This window comes from Pongo abelii, chromosome 10 (assembly GCF_028885655.2).
Source record: "Pongo abelii isolate AG06213 chromosome 10, NHGRI_mPonAbe1-v2.0_pri, whole genome shotgun sequence".
In the NCBI taxonomy this organism is placed as follows: Eukaryota; Metazoa; Chordata; class Mammalia; order Primates; family Hominidae; genus Pongo; species Pongo abelii.
This window is the reverse complement of record NC_071995.2, coordinates 41,820,254-41,847,378: the sequence shown is the minus strand read 5'-3', so window position 1 is coordinate 41,847,378 and position 27,125 is coordinate 41,820,254. Positions and strand designations below refer to the sequence as shown.

The 27,125-nt window shown below is 36.7% G+C and overlaps 1 protein-coding gene across 7 annotated transcripts in view; it reads right to left on the bottom strand.

The window, feature by feature from the left end:
- Window positions 1-27,125, bottom strand: part of TMEM117 (transmembrane protein 117) — a 597,128-nt gene that overhangs the window by 185,146 nt on the left and 384,857 nt on the right. For all 7 annotated transcript variants that reach the window (XM_054527171.2, XM_054527174.2, XM_054527173.2 and 4 more), the window contains one exon: window positions 1,933-2,030. In XM_054527171.2, coding sequence (XP_054383146.1) covers window positions 1,933-2,030 — 98 coding nt within the window. The remainder of the gene's footprint in view (window positions 1-1,932; window positions 2,031-27,125) is intronic.

Below are 27,125 nucleotides of genomic sequence, written 5' to 3'. Positions count from 1 at the left end.
ACACTGATGTATCTTTTGTTCTCCTAGAGGTAGTCCTAGTGTAATAATTACAAACTAGGGCTCTGGAGTCAGAGACCTATGCCTATAACAATAGCACCTATCTTATGGAATTGTCATGATTAACTAAATAAAGATACAGGATGTAAAGTCTTTGGCCTGCTGCCTCAAGCAAAACATACTATCAATAAATATTTCTTATAATCATTAAATTATATATTATTCAGAAAAGCTATATGGGAAGTTTACAAATAGGAAAAAAGATGGAGGTTAAATAGTGCCATAGGCCACATGTGACCCATGAAGATGAGGTGTGAATACACATCTAAAAAATCATATTCATTTTCCTAACAGTATTGAAAATCCACTTTTGTTTACCTGCTAAGAATTGAGTTCAAAATGTCATATATCTCCAGCAACATTTAATGATAGTACTAAGGCACAAAAGATAACATAGAGTGTATATTTTCCTCAAGTACTTAGTTACTATGATTTTTGAAGCTTTTGCATTTAAAAAAAAAATCAACTGCCAGAATTAAATCCAAGAATAAACAGATTTTTTTCTCTTCTGTTTCAAAAGGCAGGTATACAGGATAATATATGCCACAGCAAGCTATACTCAATTACAGTAGTCCCCCTTATCTGGCGGGCGTACATTCCAAGATCCCCAGTGGATACTTGAAGTCCTGGATAGTATTAAACCCTATATATCCTATGCACAAACGTATTTTTCCTTCTTTACAATTGCAGGGACAGAAGATCCATTCTTACCATATTTCTCAGCATATGATATGTTAACCTCAGTGTATGATTATTTTTCTTTCCTTATTAAGTAGAGAACTTTCACCTTCTCACTTAAAGGAAGCCACATCACTTCTCTTCGGCTTAACCCAAATTGCCAGCATCAATACTCTTGTGCTTTGGGGCCATCATTAACTAAAATAAGGATCACTTGGACATAACACTGCACTACCTTAACAATAGATCTGACAAGTGAGATAGCTACTAAGTAACTAAAGGGCAGGTAGCATCGACAGCATGGATAGACGCTAGACAAAGAGACGACTGATCTCCCGGGAGGGTATGAGGCTTCATCACACTACTCAGAACAGCACACAATTTAAAATGTATGTATGGTTTATTTCTGGAACATTCCATTTAATATTTTCAGACGGCAGTCGACCAAGGGTAACTGAAACCAGGGAAAGCAAAACCATACATAAGGGGGAAATACTGTAGAACATTTATAAGTGTTAGTTTACATAACTTTTCTTGGGATTATATAATTATTCAACTGTATATTATATCACATAGAATCATGTGCTTGGGGAGTGTCCCACAGCCATGTGAAAGTGCCCTTCTTGCTGCCTCTCCATTCCTATCTTTTCTGTTTGAACTTGTTCACATACACATAAATAATGGTGACTTCACAAAAAACAAAGTTCCATAAGACATGGATTGTTTTTTAATTGCAAAGATTGGGCTGCAGAGCTAAAGGAAACTACGTAAAGAAGAAATGCCAATGTAGAAGATGTGATTTGTAAAGAGGTTCCTTTTCTTTATCACTTCTCAGAGCAAAATCATATCCTGTCAAATATACTAGGCAATTTAGTATTTATAGGAGACAGTTTCATCTATCAGATTTCACTGATGAAAATTACAGCTTGTTTTTGCTGAGTCAAGAACTTACCTCTGGTCAAGTCTTAATTCTATCACTATATTAGCAAAACTTCTCTTTTATAAATGTGAACATACACAATATGTAAGAAGAAATTAATTCATAAAATAATTAGGATAATGGTTTTAATGGAGCATAGTAGCCACCAAAAATGTCCGGCTAGTTAGAATTCTATATCTGTAAGGAAAATTACACCCAACTCAAGTCCTTTAGTGAATGAGGCAAGGCAGAAATAAATAAGTGAAACAATTTCCTACCAGAATAAAGTGATCCTAACATTTCCTTTCTTCCAGAAAGCTCTTGCTGATTTTCCCCAGTCAGGATAGGGTTTGTCCTGAAGCATCATATCAGTGACCTGAAGCAATGAAAGGAACTTATTCAGCACTTTCAGAAATCTTAAAATCAGATTTAACTATAAGCCTATAATTTACATTCTATTGAGAATAGAATAAGTACACGTTTTAACATTATAACATATGCAGAAACAAAAATTAGGATATACTTCATTCAATTAAAAACTTTAATAGTTTCTTTGACTGTACATAGGGAATAAGCACATTTAAAGTCATTCAACATGTCAGATATTAAGAATTTTTTAAATATTAAGATTACCGGATATAAGATGGTACCATAGAAACAAAGCATATGTAACAAATAAAATACTATATTCTTTTAAAGTTTGTCTAAATCCAAAACTCAAGCATTCCCTGATGTCTAGATTTTTAGTGATATCATTAATCAAAATATTATCTTCTCTTTTCCTTCCTTACGTCTTATATGTGTGGTAAAGTACTCGTACCCAGTTCTATAGCATATTTATTTTAATTAGCTAGCATTCTCTCACCCACAATTCTATGCCTTCATCTAAAAATGTTCTTCCTCTTTTCCTCACCTGCACAGATTCTGCCCATCTTCTGAGGCCTAAGTCATATTACTATTGTGATGTCTTCACTGTTCTCTCCCACTTATAGAAAACTTGTGGTTCTTGACCCATCCTTCTCATGTCATGTATCACCTTCTACCTTCTCTTTTACTTACTCATATGCTTTTTTCTCTCTTCATTAGGCATTGAAATCCTTGACGGTGAAGATCTTTCTATCCCTTCTAATGTCAAAGGGATTTTTATATACTAGACCAAAATACTTGTTCAAGAAGAAATGATAAAATAAATTAAGATATAAATGCCTGTTTTTAAAGATCCATTAACAAAGTACATTGCTCATCTACCACATCACATATTAATGGTTTCAGCAGAAGCCCAAAGTATTATAAATAGTTAATCTATTAGAAAGGTATTTTAAAAATCCAATGAGGATGGAGAATAAATTTCCTTTAAAAAAGTGTTACATAAATTTGTGTGTATGTTATACACATGCACACTTTTCCCATTTCCAGAAAATCTGCCTTCCCTTCAAGAGAAGAGAACACTATTCCATTACTTATGATTTTAATTAATAATGTTCAAATCCAGACAAGACAGATTCAAAATTATGAAAACAGAAACGAAATGAGGTTTACTGCATTGAGTAAGAGAGAATTTTCGTCATCCACTAAAATAAATTTTTCTCTTGTGCTTAAAGCTTTATCATTGCATTTAAGTATAGCTTTCAACAGTGGCCTTGAAATGGGTGAAATTTAATCATTTATGATGAAAGATTGTGATTCAGTGGGAGTCCTTTTAGATCAGTGACCCCTTCAATAGTACTGGACTTCCTGTGGAAGGCACATCAATTCTCAAGCAGGGTCATCCAAAATGGTCTCTGGAAACATTCACCGGCATGTCACTGCTTCACATGCTCACTTAAGTGACACGATCAGAATGGTGGATAAGGATTCCAGTTTCCAGGAAAGATCTGATTTTAATTCTTCATATTATTTCTCAATGTCATTTCTAGGAATAGAGTTCCCAAGATTCTCTTGGTTGATGAGAACCAAAGTTAGTCCATTCCCTTTCACTGAGTAACACTACAAATTTATGCAGGCTTTATCTAACATAGGGCCTACAATAATTTGTGGCTTCATTGTTGAATCAAAAATGATTTCAACAATCATGTGTGGTTTTAATATAAACTTTCAGTTCATTTCTCTTTAAACTGTCAATCACTATATAAATTTGAATGCAACTAATATTAAGAATTCAAAAAGGAAAACACTTTTTGCTTATTTTTAAAGAGAAACTAGTTCATCGATGATTTTTTCAACTGTTTATTTTCTTCTTGATCCTTTTAAATTACAGAATTATATTTTCTCACTCAAACTAATGCCCATGGATTGTATTTTCCATCAAAATGATTCATGATACTTATCAAAAGGAGTAAGGGGAAGATGATAGAATAAAAATTAACCATGAATCAAGTGAATTACATTGTTAATGGAAAAAAAGAATAAAGGTGAAAATAGAGAAATTTAAATCTCACATACTCTTAGGTATAAAAAGAGTTTTATATCATAACTTCTCTTGAGGAAGAAATTGCTGTTTTTTCCAAATACAACAATTTCAGCCACCGTTCCTTTATAACCTTCTTTAATAACAGGTCTAGTGTCAAATATTTTAGCAAAATCTAAAGGTTACATGAATAAATACGTAAATAAATATTTCTTGTTGCATCAGACTTTTAAAAGATTTAATTAATTCTCTTAGGCAATATTTATCCTGTTCCAGAAAGAATCAACGTGGTAATAAATATTTCCAAGGAACAGAATGATTACTGGGTGGGTTTTATTCAATTTTCAATGTTTTCTCCAGGGCACTTTCTGGGAAATACTTATTATATTTTCTAGAAGGAGACAAACTGCTGCTGTATGACCAATTACTACAGCTGCATGTTTTGTAAAAATGACATTCAAGGATAAAGGATTTTCTCAGGAAAATGGTTAGATGAAGCAAAAAAAAAAAAAAAAAAATCTTTCTGATGCCAGGCAGCTGATTTTTGCCACCTCCAGCTCGAACTCTTTAAGTCATATCATCAGATTAATGTCAGGTCACTTGCAGCTAAATTGGCAGAAGCAGAGACAGTCATTAAAGGGATGCATTCCATAAAGAAAAATCCAATTATCTCCTGCATTAGAGAAATCAAATTCATTTCTGATGTTGGTCAAGGACAGTCTTTGTGGGAAAAGATGCCAGAAAGGGAGACTAAAGACAACGCCATGAGGTTTCTGTGTAGCATAAATACACAAAACCTGTGAATACCTCTCTCACAGGCAGGTATTAGAATTTGAAATTGCAAATCTTTCTATGCTGGGAGAAATGTGCTTAACTCTTTGTGTCTCAGAATCCTTCCCTTCCCTTTTCCTCTCTACTAGGTCTCTGTATAGAACTCAGAACCTCATTACGGCACTCACCGCATCATGGCTTGTCAGATAATCTTTTTCAGTAGAATATAACTTATTTTAGAATACATATTGTGCAATCTGAGCAAAAACATGCATTTTGAGGTTTAAAAGTCAGTAAATGGTTGTAAAAAAAAATTATCTCTACAGAAATCTAAGTGAAATCTTTGCTTTCCTTTGAGGTGAGCCTATATGATGCCAGGCAACAACAGCATGAAAATAGCAATGATGAGAGTTATACTTCACATTTGCTATACAGCTTCATGGATTACAAAGCTCTTAATGGATTTTTCTTATTAAGAGTCACAGCAACTTTGTAAAGTAAGTCATTATTTTCCACCTTTCAGCAATGGAGGAAGAGAAGTCAATGAGGTTAAATAACAGAGCAAGGTCACACATCTATTATACCATTATGTGCACTATTTCCAGAGCCAGCCTGCCTGGGTTCTAACCCTAAATATATTTCTTAGTAGGTTTTTTTTTTTTTTAAATTTAAGGCAAGGTAATTAACCTCTCTGCACCTTGTTTTCTTATTAATCACTTATGAGCACAAAATATGTATATTAGCAGGTGGTATAATAATTATTGGTGTGTTATTGTTTGTATCTGAGATTTCTATCCAATCACTTTGCTTCACATCAATAATACAACACACAAATGGATTTAGAGTCAAAGGATTTGACAATCAATCTTTTCTATAAAGACAAGACTATCATATACTGAACTATTAGAAAATGACAAAGACATAATTTAATGTTAAACTATGATACAGTCTATAATTGCTATTAAAAATCAGAGGGAAGGAGGTCACTGAAGGCTGCAGTCATCTAACAGGGCTTCATAAAATATTTGTGTGACAAAACTGAGTATTAATTGACATTCTGTATGATTCTCTACTTTTGCCATTCTTATCTTCTTAGCCTGATTACAAGCTAATTCCCATGCAGGTACTACATATACTATATCTAAAGTCATATTTGATATAGTTGTATGCTAAGCATGTGATATTCATGTAAAATATTGATTTATTAGGGATACAAAGCCAAAATAGAAAAATAACTATGGCTATGTAGTGTTGCTCTTGAGGTAGCCACTAATTGGTGGAGCATCATTTAAGATAAACAAATGTCATTCTATCAATAAACAAGCATATACATAAAGGATATTAATGAATATAATAGATAAAATTTTATTTGATAGTATGTCATTTTATTTATTTCTACTTAACAATATACTGACTTCATTCAATATTAGCACATACAAAGCTGTTTAGATAGTTTCTTCTTGCTTTAATTGTCCATCATACCTTTTTAAAAATTTTTTTGACTTTTATTTTAGGTTCAGGGAGTACATGTGCAGGTTTGTTGCATGGGTAGGTTGTGTGTCACTGGGGTTTGCTGTACAAGTGATTTCATCACTCAGGTGGTGAGCATAGTATCTGATAGGTGGAAGTTTTTGGTCCTCACCCTCCCCACTCAAGTAGGCCCTTGTGTCTGTTGTTCCCACCATTGTGCCTCCATATATCAATGTTTAGATCCCACTTATAAGTGAGAATATGCAGTATTTGGTTTTCTGTTCCTTTATTAATTTGCTTAGGATAATGGTCTCCAGCTGCATCCATGTTGCTGCAAAGAACATGATTTCATCATTTTTTATGGCTGCATAGTACTTGATGGTATTTATGTACTATATTTTCTTTATCCAGTCCACCACTGATAGGCATTTAGGTTGATTCCACATCTTGCTATTGTGAATAGTGCTGCAATAAACATCCATGTGCATTTGTCTTTATGGTACAACAATTTATATCCTTTAGGCATATGCCTGCTGGGAACAGGCCCCCAAATCTGGCCATAAACAGGCCATGAGAAACTGGCCATAAACAAAATCTCTGCAGCACTGTGACATGCTCATGATGGTTATGATGCCCACGCTGGAGGTTGTTGGTTTACCAGAATGAGGGCAAGGAAAACCTGGCCCACCCAGGGCAGAAAACTGCTCAAGGCATTCCTAAACCACAAACAATAGCATGAGCGAGCTATGCCTTAAGGACATGTTCCTGCTGCAGATAACAAGGCAGAGCCTGTCCCTTTGTTTCCCATAAGGAATGCTTTTAGCTAATCTAATGTTGTGCACATGTACCCTAGAACTTAAAGTATAATGAAAAAATAATAATAACAAAATAAAATAAAATAAAAAGAAATAATGCTTATTATTGGCTTGCTGTCAATAAATATGTGGGTCAAACTTTGTTCGTGGCTCTCAGCTCTGAAGGCTGTCAGCCCCGTGATTCCCACTTTGCACTCTATTTCTGTGTCTTTGTCTTAATTCCTCTAGCTTCACTGAGTTAGGGTCTCCACGACAGAGCTGGTCTCAGCATATGCCCATTAATGGGATTGGTGGGTCAAATATTAGTTCTATTTTAAGTTCTTTGTGAAATCTCCAAACTGCTTCTCACAGTGGCTGAACTCATTTACATTCCCACCAGCAGCGTATAGACATTCATTTTTCTCTGCAGCCTAGCTGGCATCTGTCATTTTTTTTCTTTTTAATAGCCATTCTAACTAGTGTGAGATGGTATCTTGTTGTGGTTTGATTTGCATTTCTCTAATGATTAGTGATGTTGAGCTTTTTTTTTTTCATATGCTTGTTAGCCATGTGTATGTCTTCCTTTGATAAGTGTCTGTTCATGTCCTTCGCCCATTTTTTAATGAGATTATATATTTGTTTTCTTGCTTGTTGATTTATTTAAGTTCCCTATAAATTCTGGCTATCAGACCTTTGTCAGATGGATATTATGCAAATATTTTATCCTATTCTGTATTGTATTCATCTGTTCTCACACTGCTAATAAAGACATGCCCAAGACTGGGTAATTTATAAAGGAAGAGGTTTAATGGACTCACAGTTACACATGGCTGGGGAGGTCTCACAATCATGGCAGAAGGCAAAGGAGAAGCAAAAGTATGACTTACATAGTAACAAACAAGAGAGCTTGTACAGAGGAACTCCCATTTATAAAACCATCAGATCTCATGAGTCTTATTCACTACCACAAGAACGGTATGGGGGAAACTGCCCCCATGACTAATTATCTCCACTGGCACCTCCCTTGACATGTGATGGTTATTACAATTCAAGGTGAAATTTGGGTGGGCACACAGCAAAACCATATCATGTAGGCTGTTCATTTACTCCACTGATAGTTTATTTTGCTGGGCAGAAGTTCTTTAGTTTAATTATGTCCCACGTGTCCATTTTTGTTTTTGTTGCAATTGCTTATGGGAACTTCATCATAAAATTTTTATAATGCCTATGTTTACAATGGTGTTTCCTATATTTTCTTCTAGGCTTTTCTTTTTTTTTAAATTTTATTATTATTATTATTGTTATTATTATACTTTAGGTTTTATGGTACATGTGCGCAATGTGCAGGTAAGTTACATATATATACATGTGCCATGCTGGTGCACTGCACCCACCAACTCATCATCTAGCATTAGGTATATCTCCCAATGCTATCTCTCCCCCCTCCCCCCACCCCACAACAGTCCCTGAAGTGTGATGTTCCCCTTCCTGTGTCCATGTGTTCTCATTGTTCAATTCCCACCTATGAGTGAGAATATGCGGTGTTTGGTTTTTTGTTCTTGCAATAGTTTACTGAGAATGATGATTTCCAATTTCATCCATGTCCCTACAAAGGACATGAACTCATCATTTTTTATGGCTGCATAGTATTCCATGGTGTATATGTGCCACATTTTCTTAATCCAGTCTATCATTGTTGGACACTTGGGTTGGTTCCAAGTCTTTGCTATTGTGAATAATGCTGCAATAAACATACATGTGCATGTGTCTTTATAGCAGCATGATTTATAGTCCTTTGGGTATATACCCACTAATGGGATGGCTGGGTCAAATGGAATTTCCAGTTCTAGATCCCTGAGGAATTGCCACACTGACTTCCACAAGGGTTGAACTAGTTTACACTCCCACCAACAGTGTAAAAGTGTTCCTATTTCTCCACATCCTCTCCAGCACCTGTTTCCTGACTTTTTACTGATTGCCATTCTAACTGGTGTGAGATGGTATCTCATTGTGGTTTTGATTTGCATTTCTCTGATGGCCAGTGATGGTGAGCATTTTTTCATGTTTTTTGGCTGCATAAATGTCTTCTTTTGAGAAGTGTCTGTTCATGTCCTTCGCCCAATTTTTGATGGGGTTGTTTTTTTCTTGTAAATTTGTTGGAGTTCATTGTAGATTCTGGATATTACCCTTTGCCAGATGAGTAGGTTGTGAAAATTTTCTCCCATTTTGTAGGTTGCCTGTTCCCTCCGATGGTAGTTTCCTTTGCTGTGCAGAAGCTCTTTAGTTTAATTAGATCCCATTTGTCAATTTTGGCTTTTGTTGCCACTGCTTTTGGTGTTTTAGTCATGAAGTCCTTGCCCATGCCTATGTCCTGAATGGTAATGCCTAGGTTTTCTTCTAGGGTTTTTATGGTTTTAGGTCTAACGTTTAAGTCTTTAATCCATCTTGAATTGATTTTTGTATAAGGTGTAAGGAAGGGATCCAGTTTCAGCTTTCTCCATATGGCTAGCCAGTTTTCCCAGCACCATTTGTTAAATAGGGAATCCTTTCCCCATTTCTTGTTTTTCTCAGGTTTGTCAAAGATCAGATAGTTGTAGATATGTGGCGTTATTTCTGACGGCTCTGTTCTGTTCCACTGATCTATATCTCTGTTTTGGTACCAGTACCATGCTGTTTTGGTTACTGTAGCCTTGTAGTATAGTTTGAAGTCAGGTAGTGTGATGCCTCCAGCTTTGTTCTTTTGGCTTAGGATTGACTTGGCGATGTGGGCTCTTTTTTGGTTCCATATGAACTTTAAAGTAGTTTTTTCCAATTCTGTGAAGAAAGTCATTGCTAGCTTGATGGGGATGACATTGAATCTGTAAATTACCTTGGGAAGTATGGCCATTTTCACGATATTGATTCTTCCTACCCATGAGCATGGAATGTTCTTCCATTTGTTTGTATCCTCTTTAATTTCCTTGAGCAGTGGTTTGTAGTTCTCCTTGAAGAGGTCCTTCACATCCCTTGTAAGTTGGATTCCTAGGTATTTTATTCTCTTTGAAGCAATTGTGAATGGGAGTTCACTCATGATTTGGCTCTCTGTTTGTCTGTTATTGGTGTATAAGAATGCTTGTGATTTTTGTACATTGATTTTGTATCCTGAGACTTTGCTGAAGTTGCTTATCAGCTTAAGGAGATTTTGGGCTGAGACAATGGGCTTTTCTAGATATACAATCATGTCGTCTGCAAACAGGGACAATTTGACTTCCTCTTTTCCTAATTGAATACCCTTTATTTCCTTCTCCTGCCTAATTGCCCTGGCCAGAACTTCCAACACTATGTTGAATAGAAGTGGTGAGAGAGGGCATCCCTGTCTTGTGCCAGTTTTCAAAGGGAATGCTTCCAGTTTTTGCCCATTCAGTATGATATTGGCTGTGGGTTTGTCATAGATAGCTCTTATTATTTTGAGATACGTCCCATCAATACCTAATTGATTGAGAGTTTTTAGCATGAAGCGTTGTTGAATTTTGTCAAAGGCCTTTTCTGCATCTATTGAGATAATCATGTGGTTTTTGTCTTTGGTTCTGTTTATATGCTGGATTACATTTATTGATTTGCGTATATTGAACCAGCCTTGCATCCCAGGGATGAAGCCCACTTGATCATGGTGGATAAGCTTTTTGATGTGTTGCTGGATTCTGTTTGCCAGTATTTTATTGAGGATTTTTGCATCAATGTTCATCAAGGATATTGGTCTAAAATTCTCTTTTTTGGTTGTGTCTCTGCCCGGCTTTGGTATCAGGATGATGCTGGCCTCATAAAATGAGTTAGGGAGGATTCCCTCTTTTTCTATTGATTGGAATAGTTTCAGAAGGAATGGTACCAGCTCCTCCTTGTACCTCTGGTAGAATTCGGCTGTGAACCCATCTGGTCCTGGACTTTTTTTGGTTGGTAAGCTATTGATTATTGCCACAATTTCAGCTCCTGTTATTGGTCTATTCAGAGATTCAACTTCTTCCTGGTTTAGTCTTGGGAGGGTGTATGTGTTGAGGAATTTATCCATTTCTTCTAGATTTTCTAGTTTATTTGCGTAGAGGTGTTTGTAGTATTCTCTGATGGTAGTTTGTATTTCTGTGGGATCGGTGGTGATATCCCCTTTATCATTTTTTATTGCATCTATTTGATTCTTCTCTCTTTTTTTCTTTATTAATCTTGCTAGTGGTCTATCAATTTTGTTGATCCTTTCAAAAAACCAGTTCCTGGATTCATTTATTTTTTGAAGGGTTTTTTGTGTCTCTATGTCCTTCAGTTCTGCTCTGATTTTAGTTATTTCTTGCCTTCTGCTAGCTTTTGAATGTGTTTGCTCTTGCTTTTCTGGTTCTTTTAATTGTGATGTTAGGGTGTCAATTTTGGATCTTTCCTGCTTTCTCTTATGGGCATTTAGTGCTATAAATTTCCCCTACACACTGCTTTGAATGTGTCCCAGAGATTCTGGTATGTTGTGTCTTTGTTCTCGTTGGTTTTAAAGAACATCTTTATTTCTGCCTTGATTTCGTTATGTACCCAGTAGTCATTCAGGAGCAGGTTGTTCAGTTTCCATGTAGTTGAGCGGTTTTGAGTGAGATTCTTAATCCTGAGTTCTAGCTTGATTGCACTGTGATCTGAGAGATAGTTTGTTATAATTTCTGTTCTTTTACATTTGCTGAGGAGAGCTTTACTTCCAAGTATATGGTCAATTTTGGAATCGGTTTGGTGTGGTGCTGAAAAAAATGTATATTCTGTTGATTTGGGGTGGAGAGTTCTGTAGATGTCTATTAGGTCTGCTTAGTGTAGAGCTGAGTTCAATTCCTGGGTATCCTTGTTGACTTTCTGTCTCATTGATCTGTCTAATGTTGACAGTGGGGTGTTAAAGTCTCCCATTATTAATGTGTGGGAGTCTAAGTCTCTTTGTAGGTCACTCAGGACTTGCTTTATGAATCTGGGTGCTCCTGTATTGGGTGCATATATATTTAGGATAGTTAGCTCTTCTTGTTGAATTAATCCCTTTACCATTATGTAATGGCCTTCTTTGTCTCTTTTGATCTTTGTTGGTTTAAAGTCTGTTTTATCAGAGGCTAGGATTGCAACCCCTGCCTTTTTTTGTTTTCCATTTGCTTGGTAGATCTTCCTCCATCCTTTTATTTTGAGCCTATGTGTGTCTCTGCATGTGAGATGGGTTTCCTGAATACAGCACACTGATGGGTGTTGAGTCTTTATCCAATTTGCCAGTCTGTGTCTTTTAATTGGAGCATTTAGTCCATTTACATTTAAAGTTAATATTGTTATGTGTGAATTTGATCCTGTCATTATGATGTTAGCTGGTTATTTTGCTCATTAGTTGATGCAGTCTCTTCCTAGTCTCGATGGTCTTTACATTTTGGCATGATTTTGCAGTGGCTGGTACCGGTTGTGCCTTTCCATGTTTAGCGCTTCCTTCAGGAGCTCTTTTAGGGCAGGCCTGGTGGTGACAAAATCTCTCAGCATTTGCTTGTCTGTAAAGTATTTTATTTCTCCTTCACTTATGAAGCTTAGTTTGGCTGGATATGAAATTCTGGGTTGAAAATTCTTTTCTTTAAGAATGTTGAATATTGGCCCCCACTCTCTTCTGGCTTGTAGGGTTTCTGCCGAAAGATCCGCTGTTAGTCTGATGGGCTTCCCTTTGATGGTAACCCGACCTTTCTCTCTGGCTGCCCTTAACATTTTTTCCTTCATTTCAACTTTGGTGAATCTGACAATTATGTGTGTTGGAGTTGCTCTTCTCGAGGAGTATCTTTGTGGCGTTCTCTGTGTTTCCTGAATCTGAATGTTCGCCTGCTTTGCTAGATTGGGGAAGTTCTCCTGGATAATATCCTGCAGAGTGTTTTCCAGCTTGGTTCCATTCTCCCCGTCACTTTCAGGTACACCAATCAGACGTAGATTTGGTCTTTTCACACAGTCCCACATTTCTTGGAGGCTTTGCTCGTTTCTTTTTATTCTTTTTTCTCTAAACTTCCCTTCTTGCTTCATTTCATTCATTTCATCTTCCAGGGCTGATACCCTTTCTTCCATTTGATCACATCGGCTCCTGAGGCTTCTGCATTCTTCACGTAGTTCTCGAGCCTTGGTTTTCAGCTCCATCAGCTCCTTTAAGCACTTCTCTGTATTGGTTATTCTAGTTATACATTCTTCTAAATTTTTTTCAAAGTTTTCAACTTCTTTGCCTTTGGTTTGAATATCCTCCCGTAGCTCGGAGTAATTTGATCGTCTGAAGCCTTCTTCTCTCAGCTCGTCAAAGTCATTCTCCATCCAGCTTTGTTCCGTTGCTGGTGAGGAACTGCGTTCCTTTGGAGGAGGAGAGGCGCTCTGCTTTTTAGAGTTTCCAGTTTTTCTGCTCTGTTTTTTCCCCATCTTTGTGGTTTTATCTACTTTTGGTCTTTGATGATGGTGATGTACAGATGGGTTTTTGGTGTGGATGTCCTTTCTGTTAGTTTTCCTTCTAACAGACAGGACCCTCAGCTGCAGGTCTGTTGGAGTACCTGGCCGGCCGTGTGAGGTGTCAGTCTGCCCCTGCTGGGGGGTGCCTCCCAGTTAGGCTGCTCGGGGGTCAGGGGTCAGGGACCCACTTGAGGAGGCAGTCTGCCCGTCCTCAGATCTCCAGCTGCGTGCTGGGAGAACCACTGCTCTCCTCAAAGCTGTCAGACAGGGACATTTAAGTCTGCAGAGGTTACTGCTGTCTTTTTGTTTGTCTGTGCCCTGCCCCCAGAGGTGGAGCCTACAGAGTCAGGCAGGCCTCCTTGAGCTGTGGTGGGCTCCACCCAGTTCGAGCTTCCCGGCTGCTTTGTTTACCTAAGTGAGCCTTGGCAATGGCGGGCGCCCCTCCCCCAGCCTCGCTGCTGACTTGCTGTTTGATCTCAGACTGCTGTGCTAGCAATCAGCGAGACTCCATGGGCGTAGGATCCTCTGAGCCAGGTGCGGGCTATAATCTCCTGGTGCACCGTTTCCTAAGCCCGTCGGAAAAGCACAGTATTCGGGTGGGAGTGGCCCGATTTTCCAGGTGCTGTCTGTCACCCCGGAAAGGGAACTCCCTGACCGCTTGTGCTTCCCGAGTGAGGCAATGCCTTGCCCCTGCTTCGGCTGGCGCACGGTGCACTCACCCACTGACCTGCGCCCACTGTCTGGCACTCCCTAGTGAGATGAACAGGGTACCTCAGATGGAAATGCAGAGATCACCCGTCTTCTGTGTCACTCATGCTGGGAGCTGTAGACCGGAGCTGTTCCTATTTGGCCATCTTGGCTCCTCCAACCTCTTCTAGGGTTTTTATAGTTTTAGATCTTACATTTAAGTCTTTAATCCATCCTGAGTTGGTTTTTGTATATGGTGAAAGGAAGGGGCCAGTTTCATTCTTCTGCATATGGCTAGCCAGTTATCCCAGCACGATTTATTGAATAGGGAGTCCCTTCCCCATTGTTTGTTATTATCAACTTTGTTGAAGATCAGATGGTTGTAGGTGTATGGTTTTATTTCTGGGTTCCCTAACCTGTTCCATTGGTCTCTGTATTCGTTTTTGTGCCAATATGCTGTTTTGGTTACAGTAGATTTGTAGTGTAGTTTGAAGTCACGTAGTGTGATGCCTCTGATTTTGTGCTGTTTGCTTAGGATTGCTTTGGCTATTTGGGCTCTTTTACTGTTCTGTACGAATTTTAGAATAGACTATGGGTAATTCTGTGAAAAATGGTAGAAATAGCACTGAATCTGTAAATTGCTGCAGAAAATATGGCAATTTTAATAATATTGATTCTTCCTATTCATGAACATAGAATGTTTATCCACTCATTTGTGTCATCTCTGATTTCTTTCAAAAGTGTTTTCTAATTCTCATTGTAGATACATCTTCCACCTGCCTGGTTAGCTGTATTCCTATGTATTTTTTTCTTTTTGAGGCTATTGTGAATGAGATTGTGTTCTCGATTTGGCTCTCAGCTTGGACATTATTGACATACAGAAATGCTGCTGATTTTTGTACACTGATTTTGTATCCTGAAACTTTACAGAAGTTGTTTATCAGTTTAGGAGCCTTTTAGGATTTTCTAAGTATAGAATCATATTGTCTGTGAAGAGAGAGAATTTGACTTCCTCTCTTCCTATTTGGGTGTCTTTCATTTCTTTCTCTCCACTGATTGCTTTGGCTAGGAATTCCAGTACTATTTTGAATAGCAGTCGTGAGAGTGGGTATCCTCGTCTTGTTCTTGTTCTCAGGGGGAATGCATCCACATTTTGCCCCTTAAGCATGAAGTTAGCTGTGGGTTTGCCATAGATGGCTCTTATTACAGAATATACATTATTCTCAGCTGCACATGACACATACTCTAATATCAACCATATGCTTGGCCATAAAGCTATTCTCAACAAATTCAAAAAAAGAAAAATCATACCAACTACACTCTCAAACCACAACATTATACAAATAGAAATCAATATCAAGAAGACGTATCAAAACCATAGAATTAAATGAAAATTAAACAATCTGCTCCTGAATGACATTTGGGTACAGAATGAAATTAAGGCACAAATAAAAAGTTCTATGAAACAGATGAAGACAAAGAAAGAGCATACCAGAATCTCTAGGACAAAACTAAAGCAGTGTTAACTGGAAATTTCATAGTGCTAATCACCTACATCAAGTTAAAAGGATCTCAGATTAACAACCTAACATCACACCTAGAGGACTAGAAAAACAAGAGCAAACCAACCCCAAAGCTAGCAGAAGAAATGAAGTAACCAAAACCAGAGCTGTAATGAACAAATTTGAGACATGAAAATTCATACAGAAGATGAACGAAACAAAAAGTTGGTTCTTCAAGAGAGTAAACAAGATTGATAGAGTGCTACCCAGATTAAGTTAAAAAGAGAGATTTAAATCAACACAATTAGAAATGACAAAAGGGACATTATCACTGACCCCACAGAAATACAGAAAAACCTTACAGACTGTTGTAAGCATTTCTATGTATAAAAATTAGAAACACTTGAAGAAACGGATAAATTCCTGGAAACATATAACTTCCCAAGATTGAACCGGGAAGAAACTGAAATCCTGAAAAGACCAAAACAAATTTCAACATCAAATCAGTAACAACAACAACAAAGGCCATGTGTGGTGGCTCACCCCTGTAATCCCAGCACTTTGGGAGGCCAAGATGGTCAGATCACCTGAGATCAAAAGTTTGAGACAAGCGTGGCCACCATACCAAAACCCTGTCTCTACTAAAAATATGAAAAAGAAAAAAATCCAGGCGTGGTGGTACACACCTGCAATCTCAGTTACTCGGGAGGCTGAGGCAGGAGAATTGCTTGAACCCTGGAGGCAGAGGTTGCAGTGAGCGGAGATGGCGACACTGCACTCTAGCCTGGGTGACACAGTAAAACTCCATCTAAAAAAAAAAAAAAAAATGCTACCACTTCCAAAAGAGTCCTGGACCAGATGGATTCACAGCCAAATTCTATCAGACATACAAGAAGAGCTAGTACCAATCCTACTGAAATTATTCCAAAAATCAAGGAAGAGGAATATCTCCATAACTCATTCTGTGAGGCCAGCATCATTGTGACACCAAAACCTTGAAGAGTCACAGTGAAAAAAGAAAACTGCAGGCCAGTATCCCTGATGAACATACACACAAACATCTTCAACAAAATACTAGCAAACAAATCCAGCAGAATATCAAAAAGCTAATCCGCCACAATCAAGTAGGCTTTATTCCTAGGATGCAAGTTTGGTTCATTATATGCTAATCAATAAATATGATCCATTTACTGGAACTCATGAACAGAATTAAAAACAGGTACCACATGATCATCTTAATAGATGCAGAAATAGCTTTTGATAAAATCCAACATGCCTTCACATTAAAAATAACCAAACTAGGCATCAAAGAACCATCATAGCTTTTTATGTGCATTCTTCTAAAATATGAAAGGTTTCTATTTTGTTCTAATTATTATCTTTATAATTAGACTTCATTTAGGCATATATTAATATTTTCTATTTGTTTAGATTTTACTTACTCCCTACTATGAGCATGGACAAGAAAATTTTATTTCTGCTTCCTCCCCTTTTGTCTTCTTCCCTTTCACTACCCTATTTTATTATTTTTCCTATCAACATATTTAACTCTTTGAATATCTTATATTCCTATTTTATTTATCATCTTTAATGATATCTTCTCCCCTCATCTATAAAAAATGAGAAAATAAAAATATTTTACTTTCTTACACTATATTTAATTTTTATGTTCTTAGGGTTTGGGAATATTTCTACATTCTGCTTTATAATTGGATGTTATGTATTTCTTTTAAACTTGACCCTAAAACTAAATTGGCAAGACAACGATATAGCCTACAACCAACCTGTTTATTTTTAAAATACTTGGCCAATAATTAGGCTGAGTTTAAAATTATTGGGTCACATTTTTTCCCTAAGAAACTGGAGGCATTCCTTTATTGCCTTAACATTGTTGATGCTAAGAAGTGAGAAAACTGAACCTGAAATTATTTTTTTCCATCTTTCCAGGTAAATTAGTTTCATAAAGTATTCTTTTTATAGTTTGAGTAGAATAATTTTGCTAAGTTTACTGACTTGTGTCAATTTTCTAGGCATGATTTACCCTTTCAATCTAAGAATTCGTCATCTTAGATTGAACAAAGTTTTCCTTTGTTCTGTTCAGTCTTTTTGGAATCTTATCCTAATCCAAGACTTTTATTTTCCATTACTTTAGTTATATTTTTTAGGGACAACAATTATGTATATGCTGGTTTTCTCTGTCCTCTATGTCTACATTCCTTATTACCTTTCAATTTTGCTCATTGAGTTAGGATCTATACTGAGGATTTTGGAGTGTGTCAAGTAATATTTGTAGAGATTTCAATTTGACCTTTATTTATCTAATTTTCTTTCTGCCATGTTTCTTTCCTGAGTCCACCATCTCTTGTTTCATCTTCTATTGTCTCACATTATCCTCTCTGAATTCTTATGCCATTGCTTTGAAACCTCATTGCTTTGAAACCTCATTTTAAAAGGCAATTACTTCCCTAATTTAAAAAAATTCAATATAATATGTTTGGTCACCATTTTCCTCTGGTCCTTGGTAGCATTTTCTGGTGGAGGACTCTTCCAACTTCTGCTGGATTTTCCTATTATTTTCTTCCTTTTTTCTTCTTGGTGACAAAATTCTCACACTAGTTCCTTTGGGACTGATTGACATCTGAATGATGTGATTTTTTTCCAGACTTTCTGTATCCAAGAGGCTCATGTTGAGGCGTGGCAGGACCCACTCAGCCAGCACACTCTACCCGCATTGTGCCAGGGCTTTTAGAGTCTGGCACCTATGTTGAAGAACTGTCCTTTACCAACTTTGCCTTTGATCAGTAACCATCATGTTTCCTCTTTTCATTGTCTTGAAACATAGTTGACCGTCACTGCATTTGGGAACCCTCCATTACAGACTGATTCAGAGTTAGATATGTCACTTAGTCTTGATTCCTGTTCTCTGTGTTCTTTAGGTTGATTGCCAAAACTTCTCTATTTTAAAACAAAATTTCTGAATTGTTATTTAAAGTGATTTCTAAGAGGCCCATTTACAATAACACAAATTTTTGGCGAATTTGAGCATATATCACCCAAAATAATTAGTATTTCCATGAGAGGCTTGTTTCCTTTTTTAACAGTATCCATCAGATGACCTAAATAACATTTAAAGTCAGTTTTTAATTAACAATGTTTTCTATTAATGTCTTCCCCAAATACAACTTTGTTCAAAATAAAATAAATGTAATAGGAGATTCTGTAGGAATTTGAACATAAAACCGTTTCAGCTCTTTTGAGAGATAATTTTGAAGAAACGTTTTGTTTAATATTCAGTATATGTGGTAAACTAAACATTGGGTTTATCTGACTACCTATTTTTATGACATAAATGAAACATGAAAAGTGTTTCATAAATGGAATGCTAAGGGTTTTTTTTTGTTTCTTTTTTTTTGTTTGTTTGTTTGTTTGTGTGTTTTTTGAGATGAAGTCTCACTGTAATGCCCAGGCCAGAGTGCAGTGGCACGATCTTGGCTCACTGCAACCTCCACCTCCAGGTTTCAAGCCGATTCTCCTCTCTCAGCCTCCCGTGTAGCTGGGATTACAGGTGTATGCCACCACACCCCGCTGATTTTTGTATTTTTAGTAGAGGTGGGATTTCACCATGTTGACCAGGCTGGTCTCGAACTCCTGACCTCAGGTGATCCACCCGCCTTGGCCTCCCAATGTGCTGGTATTACAGGCGTGAGCCACCATGCCCGGCTGCTAAGTATTCTTTAACAGCATTTAGTAGGTAGATTTTTCATCTCTTCTCTTGAAGATAATAGTAATACCATAGTCCCACATTGGTAGTGTCTCCCATCTCATGAAAATTACAGCAAAATACGCCACTAGAAATAGGATTTTCATAGATTTCCTTAATTATCTTTTAAATACTTCAATAAAGGTCCTGGTATAATTGTTATCATGGCCAACATTCTTTTAGTTCCTTGTGCAACTAAGAAAGTCAATTGAGACAATTAGGGAAGAATTTCCCCATCACTGAAATATTCTTTTCCTGACTTGGTTGATATCATTTTATTCAATTTCATTGAGGAAAATGTGGTCATATATTGGTCAGTATATTGTGGTCATATACTGGTTCACATCAAGAACAATACTTTAGGTGAAATTATAAGCAAGCATTTGGCACTTTCTCAGTATGTATAGCCAATTAATGCCAAGCTTTCAATATTAAGAAAACCCATAATTTAACATATGCTTTGAAATTCCCTATGGTGGTTCATTCAGTGACAGGATGGAAAGATAATGAATTTCTTTTAATTTGTAAAAGCAGATCTAATGTTTGAGAACTTTTACTGCCCATGGAATATGGTTCAGGATATACTGATTTACCAATAGCCAAAGCCAACATCAAAATGAGAACATCTTCACATACACAGGCCAAGAGGAAAGACTCTTCATCATGATGAAGGACATGAGCACTGACTAGGAGTGATGAGACACTGGTTACCAACCAGAAAATGTCAGAATTTAAATTGGAGAGGAGGTGAGGTGAACAACAGGGCTCCAGTATTTCTTCAAGTTGTTCATTTTACTTCTCTGCTTCTAAGCATATTGATATAAAGTCCTAAGTACACTACAGTCATATTTCCCAAAGTTTCTCCCAACATCATCATAACTGTAGTATGAAAAATGACTCCATTTTTTTGATGTTTGATTGCTTACAACGTTTAAGCCTCACCCCTCCTTCTTCCCTTTCTGCCTGACACTTGAGAAAACTGATAAGAAAACTATGGTGCCCCTTCCTTTGGTACCAGCAGGAAGTTTAAACCATGTATGGAAACTCTCACCCTGGTTTCACTCCAAGTACACCATAAAAATTCCAAACCAGGTTCCTTTCTTGGCCCTGGCTCAAGTTATTTTCAGATTTGCCTGGGAGCCTCCATGCTCTCCCCAGAAAGCCTCACTACTTATGAAATAAATCTTTTTATATCCTCTTGGGGTAAGTCTGACATCACTGGTCCCAACATCTGAATGAATTTTGGGTGTGTGTCCATCCTATGTATACAAAATGTTAACAACAGTAATAAACCCAACATCATTATGGCAGGTAAAGAGTTTCTGGTTAATTTTTCTAATTTATTATTTGAGGTCCTAACTTTTCTTATGGAATAGGCAATACAAGCATCCTCTGTGGTGGCCCTGCTTTGTTGGTAATTTTGCATCCACTGTAGCATAGCATTATTTTCTTATGCATGCGCTTAAATTACTCTGAGATGGAAACAAAGTCTAAATTTCATGTCTTTGACACTATGTAAATACTGTACTATATAGGATGTATGTATGTAGTCTTACCCCCCTTTTGCTGCCCTTCCTATTCTAACCATACACAGCACATCACATACACAGACATACGTATATGACCCGTCTTACACAACATCACTTCCAACTGAGACAAAGAACAACCCAAAGGCTAACCAGAAAGGATTATGCATACTTACTAAGGAACATTACCTGAGTATACAGTTAAGTGAATGGAAACTGCAGATGAAAGTTTCCTAAATCACCTAGTGATGCCTTGAATAAATTGCCACAAGAAGTATCTTAAAATCACTGGCAAACATCTACTGGTGAACATTAAACCTGGAATGTATTCTACAGCTTTTTAGAGGTACAACCAGGATTTCATAATGCATGAATATTAATGCATCTGCTTATTATCTCAATGATAGCCTGCCCTGCTTTTATGATGTATTGCACCTTATTGCTGGATCCCTACTGATTTACAATGAGTGATGGACTGTTTTATTATTAAGTAAGGAAATTGGGCATGTCTCAGAATAAAGAAGCATTTAGAGAAAGACACCTGAATCATCTGAATACAGAAATATACACAATCAAAAAGTACCTTTCCAGGCAAGTTCTGCAGAGTTTCAAAAAGTGTGTTAACAAATACAAAATAAATATGATGTGCCCCAGTACGATTTGCTTTCCACCACATTGAACTGTAATTTAGAATAAATGGAAAAAATGAGAATGATCACTGGTTTTGCTGAGCAAGAAGCCAGCAGAAAAAAAAATATTTACACCATCTTCTAGCATGCCATTCCTTATGGGTGGCTAAATTATCAAACAATATTAGCCCAATATTATACGATTGAGCATTTATTTTTGCCTGAAAGAATGAGTAGCTTTCAGGATGCATACCTTCTCTGCTTTGTTAACATGGATAACTGATCATTACTAGAGAAGTAATTAAGTACAATATACCATAATATAATGGCTCTGAAAATACATACAGGGATGGAGAGCTAATAGAAAGAAAAATAAAGGATGTTTTCAGAAATGTGATCATAAAAAATATTATCCAAAAAGGAGCCCTTGGAACACACAAAAAAGCAAATATTTTCTCAAAGGGAAAATAAATCTCATCTTAAAGATCCTCAGCATTCCAGTTTTCTAAATGAAATGCCTACTACATGCTATCCCTAATGATGGAGCCAAAAGAGTTAGCTCAGTCTCCCAGGTCCTGCACCACTAGGTAGGCTGCCATATTGTTTGCATAATACCACTTATCAAAATGGTTCAGCCAGCTCTATAGGGTGACAAACCCAAATCTGTAGGCTAATGTGCGGAAGATAACTATAGGCTTGATGTTTGTTTCTAATGTTAGGAAATGGCAAGTCCAAGAAAAGACTGGTAACTCAACCATCTGACATAACCATAACCATTTTCAGAATTTGAAAGATTAAGAAGTAAGGGAACTATCCAGTAACATGGTTTCTAAGTTTGAGTAAGCATTGTTTCTATATTTTATTGTTGCTTGAAAGCAAATATAATTATAATGTTACGGGATGAGTGTTTCAGTGATATTCATAATAGAAAACTTAGAAATTTAAAAGCAATGACCTAAATGTGTACCTTTGTAAAAAGAAATCCTACTTAGCATTCAGTGTCTAAAAATAAAGCCAAATATTTTTATTTTAAATATAAGTGAAATATCGGCTTTAGAACATATTTTTAAGATTACACCAAGTAAAACTGTTTTAGTCAAACCATTTCATTTTCTGTTGTTTTGTTAATATATCCGATGTAATTACATATCCAAGATATTTTAATTTTACTTTTCTGATATTTTTCTATATTGAATCATTGGTTACATCTTTGATCTCTGCTGCATCTGTTGATAGTTTATTTTTTTCACATGGTTTATTTGTACTCATTTAATCTTGATTAATCTTATATTTGTTAGTTTTATTAGCCTTTCAGATAACAAATTTTGTATATTTCGATCCTCTATATAGTACCTTTATTTTTATTAATTCTGCTCATATCTTTATTTGCTTCCTAATATATTTTTGACTGATTTACCTGTTCTTTTATTTTTCTAAATTCTTAATGCTTAATGCTTACATCTTCAGTGCTTTTTCTTTTCCACCATAAGCACTATGATGGTGGATTTAACAATTAGCAAATTCTGTCAACTTATTCTTTCTTTTCTTTTTTTTTTTAAGAGACATAGGTTTGCTCTGTTGCCCAGGCTGGAGTGCAGTGGCACAAATCACAGCTCACTGCAGCCTCGAATTCCTGGGCTCAAGCAATTCTTCTGCCTAAGCCTTCCAAGTAGCTTGGACTACAAGTGTGTGTCACCATGCCCAGTTAATTATTTATTTATTTATTTATTTATTTTAGAGACAGGGTCTTGCTATGTTACACAGGCTGGTCTTGAACTCCTGGCCTCAAGTGATCCTACTGCCTCAGCCTCCCTGGTAGTTGAGATTACAGGCACGAGCTACCACATCCAGCCTAATTTATTCTTTAAAAATTTTGAAAGTATGTTACATGGTATATACAAGTTTAAAATTGTTACATGTTCATTATGTAGTATCTTTTTTTAATCCTAAAAATGCTTTGTTTCCTGTCAAAAGTCTATTTTTGCTAGATAGCAATATAACTATATTAACTTTGTTTTAGGTTGTATTTTCCTGGTATATGTTTTCCAGGCATTATTACTTTACGTTTTAAACATGACTCTGAGAACAGTATATGTGAGATGGAATTCTGAGAATGACATCCTATGGCCCTTGCTCTTGTGTAATCCCCTTCCCTTTAGTTCTGGGTGGAACCTGTGACTATGATGAGCAGCAAAAGAAAGATTATTGAGTGCTACTAATTTACTTATATGAGTCCTTTAAAAAGCAGTAGAAGTCAGCGATATTGGAAGCTAGAGAGGGATTCAATGCAGGGATGCTCTCCTTTGCTGACATGGAAGAGACAATTTGAAAAGACCTAGGGTGGCCAGGGCCATTTCCAGAAAGGAAACAGGGACCTCAGCCCTACAAGCAAAAGGAACTGAATTCTGCCAACAAGCTGAATGAGCTGGGAATCAGGTTCTCCCCTGGCTCCTCCAGGAAAAGAGCCAAGTCTGGCCAGTAATTGATTTCAGATTTATGAGAACCTAAGTAGAGAACCCAGTGGAGCCCACATAGACTTGACCTACAGAAGAGTGAGCTATCAAATGTGTCTTGTTTAATGCTGTTAAGTTTATGGTAACTTGTTATGCAGCAGCAGAAAACTAATGCACAGCATATAGATGGAAATGTTTTAAACTAGCCTGCTAATCTTTGCTCTTTAACGAAAAATTACATTAATTGTTCTTACTAACATGATTTTTTCTACCACTTCATTTTATATGCTCCTGTGCTCAAACTTTTCTTTGTGCTTTCTTTCAGATTAATTGAGATTTTATTTTATTTTTGACAGGGTCTTCCTCTGTCACCCAGGCTGGAGTGCAGTGGCTCAATCCTGGCTCACTGCAACCTCTGCCTCCTGGGCTCAAGTGACCCTCCTGCCTCAGCCTCCCAAATAGCTGGGACTACAGGTGTGTGCCATGCCACCATGCCCGAATAATATTTGTATTTTTTGTAGAGACAGGGTTTCCCCATGTTGCCCGGGCTGTTCTTGAACTCCTGAGCTCGAGCAATCTGCCTGCCTCAGCCTCCCAAAATGCTGTGATTACAGGCTGGGATTAAGTGGATTAAGTGCTGGGATTATACCACACCCAGCCCTGAGATTTTATTTTCATTTCATTTCTTCCTTTCTTCTGTATTGGTTTGAATTTCTATTCACTAGGAAGTTGTCCTAGAAATTTCACTTTGCATACTTAAATTAGCGAAACTGAACTAATCAATATCACCATTCTACTTCCACCAATTTGAAAAATTTGTGATGATTTAACTCTCCTTCCCAAATGTTATGGAAATTTTTCCAGAATTTCAGTTCCATTTGACTTTTATTAACACTTGCTTAAGCTTTTTCAGAAAGAAATCACTATGGTAGCTGTTTAATATGATAAATGTTTGCTTACATTTAAAAACATATTAAACATATTCTCTATCTTTTTCTGACATGCTCTTTAACCCACAACTGAACTTTTCATTTCAATCATTTAAAATTTTTATTCCTAAAAGTGCTGTTTGGGTCATTTTCAAATGGTTCAGTCTTTCATTCCTCACCCATATTTTCAATTTCCTCTTTATTTATTTGCATATATTACTTTACGTTCTATATAGATAATTCTAATAATTAAAATCTTTGTGGGTCTGATTCTGCTAGTTGTATTTACTGCTGTTTCTCATGACACTTGTTTCTTTCTGTGTTTTGTAATTTTTGATTATGCAGTCATGTTTACAGTAATTTATTTGTGGAGATATTTTAAGGACTGATTTGTTAGTGTGTTCCCTCAGAGAGAATTTTTGCTTCATTCTGTGAAGGGACTAAGGAAACTTCCAACCTGGGATCTCTCCAAAATAAATTTTTATGTGGAGTGTTTTAAGCCTACAGGTAGTGAGACTTTGGGCCATCAACTCACTTGAGGAACAGAATATTATGAATTCTCAGGGGATACATTATGTTTTCCTCTCTCTAGGATCTCTGACAAGACAACCAAGTTTCCAAAGCACCCTTTTTATTTAAGGTAGTTTTTTTATTTTTCAGTGAGAGTGTAGCTATTCAAGGTTCCTGGCCTTATATTGGTTGCTTCTGATTTGACAACATGCTTTGTCTGAGCCCTTGGGTTTTGTTTCACATGAGTGAAAAAACAAGTGCTCTAAGTCACTAGCATTGGCAGGTGCCCTCAAGCAAGTCACAGTCCCACTCATTACCTGTCTGGGTTTGAGTCACACTTTATTTTTGGTCTCTAAAGATATCCTTTACTTTTGTACAAAAGACCATGGTTTTGAAAAGATTGCTGTTTTTCTTATGTCTGTTTTATTTTTAAAAATTATATAGCTAAAGTGTTTTGTATTGGGAAATTGTTGCTGTTGCTTTTTCCTGGTTATCTTGTCCACTGTATTCTTAGGAACAGTTCAATTTGTCCATATTCTTTCTCTCACCCTCATTTTAGCATTGTAGAACACAAGATGTTTTAACAAAGAATTCAAGTTTTCATCATTAGTCCTAGAAAGATATTCTTAAAGTCCAGGAATAATTAATTATAGAAAGAATAAAGACATTTAATGATTTTCAAAGGTGCACAGCCAAATAAGCCCTACAGATCCTAAGTCTGGTTATACTTGAGAAGTGTCTCCCCTCCCAACACATACCTCAATTCTACCTTTATTTCTCTGAAGAAGGGAAAGGCTAATCAAGTTTTCACTTTGTACCTTTTAGGACCTACAATATATTTATTGACAACTAATTAACATATTTTTCCATGATCCAGGCATTACTATGTTCCCAATTTTATAGAACAGGAAAATATAACCATACAGCTTGGAGAGGCTTGATAGCTGGTTCAATGTCACAGTACAGCAGAGCCAGGATGCAGATTAAATACAATCATGCCTGATCCCAAAGTCCAAGCTCTTAGCAAATGGATTATGTGTCTATTTCACTAATGTTAACAATATTTAATGAAGTAATATTTTTTCAAACTAATTATTTTATATTTTCAGATTTTTTGTAAAAACATTTTATTTATTCAATGCATTCAACCAATACTTCACCTATATTAAATATACAATAATTTTCAAAGGACTCTTGGAAACTTCAGTTCATTTGTACTCATCACCATTTAGTGTCACACCAGTCTGACAATCTTTATTTCACAAATGGTGAAGCAGGCACAGAGAAGTTTCATGATTTGCACAGAACAATTTAGCACTGCAGCCAAATTAGCCCATTTTATTTGGTCTTCCCCCTTTGCTTATACTAGCATTTGGAAAATGGTAATCTCCTTATGCAAACACCGAAAACAGTAAGCATCCAGTAGGTCCTGAAAGGCAGTGCAATCAGAGCAGGAATCACATGGTTAAGCTTCAGGTGCAGAGGACCTTGGGTTCTGGGAGTGGACCACTGGCTTGGCTGCTGAAGACCTCACTGATGGAGAGGGAGTGAGGCTGACATTTGACCACCCTGCACGCTTTATCCCAAACCCACTTCCC